Source organism: Neomonachus schauinslandi, chromosome 13 (genome assembly GCF_002201575.2).
Source record: "Neomonachus schauinslandi chromosome 13, ASM220157v2, whole genome shotgun sequence".
Lineage (NCBI taxonomy): Eukaryota > Metazoa > Chordata > Mammalia > Carnivora > Phocidae > Neomonachus > Neomonachus schauinslandi.
In genome coordinates this window covers 69874223-69877299 of record NC_058415.1, presented here as the reverse complement: position 1 = coordinate 69877299, position 3077 = coordinate 69874223, and the positions used below count along the sequence as shown (strand labels likewise).

Genomic DNA, 3077 nt, shown 5'->3' with positions numbered 1-3077 from the left:
ATTTTATTTATTTATTTGACAGAGAGAGACACAGCGAGAGAGGGAACACAGGCAGGGAGAGTGGGAGAGGGAGAAGCAGGCTCTCCGCCGAGCAGGGAGCACGATGCGGGGCTCGATCCCAGGACCCTGGGATCATGACCTGAGCCGAAGGCAGATGCTTAACGACTGAGCCACCCAGGCGCCCCCCCACATACCCTTTAGTAGTTGCCTTAGGGTCACCTCTCTCAAGAACCTGCTGACTCCTTCCCTCTAGTAATCACTCCTTCCTCATGCACCTTTGTTCTCCCAATAGCCTTCCACCTACAAATTCGTCTGCATTCATTCGGTCTCCTTCCCACCCAGGCGGGACACTGCTGTGGCCAGGCTTCTGGTCTATCACTGGCAAGCTGCCCTGGGCTGGACCTGCCACCAGCCCCAGGAAATGTTGAATGAAGGGATGAGGGTACTGTTGGAGCCCTCACGCTCGAAGACCTGGTGCACTGGAGTTGAATGAACTTGAGTGAAAAGACAAACATTTCAGGAACTGTTTGCTCCTGAGCAAATCATCTGAATTCCGAGCCTTCATTTCCTCGGCTCTGCCTATACGTCTCAGGATTCTGGGGAGTAACATAAGTGAGGTTCCCGGTACAGTGCCTGGCTTCCTGTAGGGGCTCAAATCTTTCTCACCCTCTCAGTCAAACAGCAGAGGAAGAAAAGCTGTTCGGTCAGTGGACAGGGCAATAGAAGCAGGGGTGTAAGGGGGGGGGTAGCTGGAAACCCGAGACCCCCGTGTGCTTGGATTTCTGAAAATGCTGGCCGCCTGCTCTGTCTTGGAGCAAAGTTGAGTGAGGTGGATGGCGGTGGGGGTGGCAGATCAAGGGCCTGCCAAGGCCAAGCCCTCCCCGGGGCTGCCAGAATGGACCAGCCGTCAGTGACATCACAATCCTGAGGGGTTGCCGAGGCACTGCTGGAGGGAGACCGTCTTATTTCTCCCCACGGAGCTCTAGGATGTGGATGTGAGAAAGGCGAGCGAAGAAGGAAGATGGCAACGAGGAGCAGCCCTAGCCCCATGCCTCTGGGCACGGCTCAGGGTGACCCCGGAGAGGCAGGAACACTGCCAGGTCCCGATGCTGGCATCCGGGACACGTGTTCGGCAGCGCAGCTGAAGATGAAGCCCAGGAAGGTGCGCAAGATCAAGGCCCTCATCATCGACCTGGGCTCCCAGTACTGTAAGTGTGGCTACGCAGGCGAGCCGAGGCCCACCTACTTCATCTCCTCCACTGTGGGCAAGCACTGCTCTGAGGCGGCTGATGCTGGTGACACTCGCAAGGAGACCTACGTGGGCCACGAGCTGCTCAGCACGGAGGCGCCCCTGAAGCTGATGAACCCGCTCAAATACGGCATTGTGGTGGACTGGGACTGCGTCCAGAGCATCTGGGAGTACGTCTTCCACACAGCCATGAAGATCCTCCCCGAGGAGCATGCGGTGCTGGTCTCTGACCCCCCCCTAAGCCCCAGCAGCAACCGGGAGAAGTACGCGGAGCTCATGTTCGAGACCTTTGGCATCCCTGCCATGCATGTGACGTCCCAGTCGCTGCTGTCCATCTACTCCTACGGCAAGACCTCGGGCCTGGTGGTGGAGAGCGGGCACGGCGTCTCGCATGTGGTGCCCATCTCGGAGGGCGACGTGCTGCCGGGCCTGACGGGCCGAGCCGACTACGCTGGGAGCGACCTCACCAACTACCTGCTGCAGCTGCTCAACGAGGCCGGCCACAAGTTCACGGACGACCACCTGCACATCATCGAGCACATCAAGAAGAAGTGCTGCTACTCGGCACTCCTGCCCGAGCAGGAGCTCGGCCTGTGCCTGGAGGAGATGCGCGTGGACTACGAGCTCCCCGACGGCAAGCTCATCACCATTGGCCGGGAGCGCTTCCAGTGCGCCGAGATGCTCTTCAAGCCCACCCTGGTGGGCAGCAACCAGCCCGGCCTCCCCGCGCTCACGGCCGCCTGCCTGGAGCGCTGCCAGGAGGCGGGCTTCAAGGAGGAGATGGCGGCCAACGTGCTGCTGTGCGGTGGCTGTACAATGCTCGATGGCTTCCCCGAGCGCTTCCAGAGGGAGCTGAGCCTCCTCTGCCCCGGGGCCAGCCCTGCGGTGTCTGCTGCTCCGGAGCGGAAGACCTCCGTGTGGACCGGCGGCTCCATCCTGGCCTCCCTGCAGGCCTTCCAGCAGCTCTGGGTCAGCAAGGAAGAGTTCGAGGAGCGGGGCAGTGCGGCCGTCTATGGCAAGTGCTGAGCGGCGGGGCCCTGACAGGCGGGGCCTGGTGGGCCGGCGGCCTGCGACCGCTCTACGCATCCACAGAAGTTCCCATAAAGCCTTCACGTGCAGTCCTTCTGGTCTAGTCTGGATTTCTTGCTCTCGTCCAGCAGCCGGGGGAGGGGGGGGATGTGGGCTGAGCCATCTCAGCTCCTTTTGCTCTGCTGGGTCAGCAGTACCGGGAGGGCTGGGGAGCGTGCGCTGTGGCTCAGCCCCCATCGTGAGGGTGACATCCCAGGACCCAGAGTGCTGTTAGCTCCCCCGAGCTCGAAACCCAGCTCAGCAGGCAGATCGCTTGCTCGCGCGGACCAAGAGGCAAATGAAGCCCCCTGTGAAGGGACTAGCTTGCGACCCGTAGTTAAGTGGTGGTGGGCGGCTTAGCCAGGGGCCAGACACCTGTTTCTTGCCCTGGTGGTCCCACATCTTCCCACTGCTGCTCCTTGCTGGATCTCCCCAGGCGCTCTCACTAACCGCCCCCCCCACCCCCACAACCGGCCCTTTTCAAAGGTGTAGCCCATGCGTGTGCGTCCTCTGGTTGTGAGCAGCCATTTCTGCCTCTTCTGGGCCCTACCCCTTCCAACCCCGGCCAGACTGAGCTGTTTCTGCGCTGGCAAAGCCAAGCCACCGAATCCAGAGGATGCGAGAGGATGCCAGAGGAAACCGGAAAGCCCCTTGGAAATCACGTGATTCTCTCCCTGCGGTAGACGCGGGGAACTGGAGGACCGGGAGGGAGGGGCCTAGTCTTCTGAGCCAGGCCATGATTATTTCCAGAAGCGTAGAC

General features: G+C 61.0%; 1 protein-coding gene across 1 annotated transcript; it reads left to right on the top strand.

The window, feature by feature from the left end:
- The first annotated feature begins 966 nt into the window (after positions 1-966).
- Positions 967-2275, top strand: ACTL7B (actin like 7B). Its single transcript, XM_021691661.2, has one exon. The coding sequence runs from the start codon at positions 1022-1024 to the stop codon at positions 2273-2275; it is 1254 nt and encodes a 417-aa protein (XP_021547336.1). The 5' UTR covers positions 967-1021.
- The last annotated feature ends 802 nt before the right edge of the window (positions 2276-3077 follow it).

What these genes read in the sequence shown, in the direction of transcription:
- ACTL7B (XM_021691661.2), top strand. Translation starts at nt 1,022, where the DNA reads ATGGCAACGAGGAGCAGCCCTAGCCCCATGCCTCTGGGCACGGCTCAG.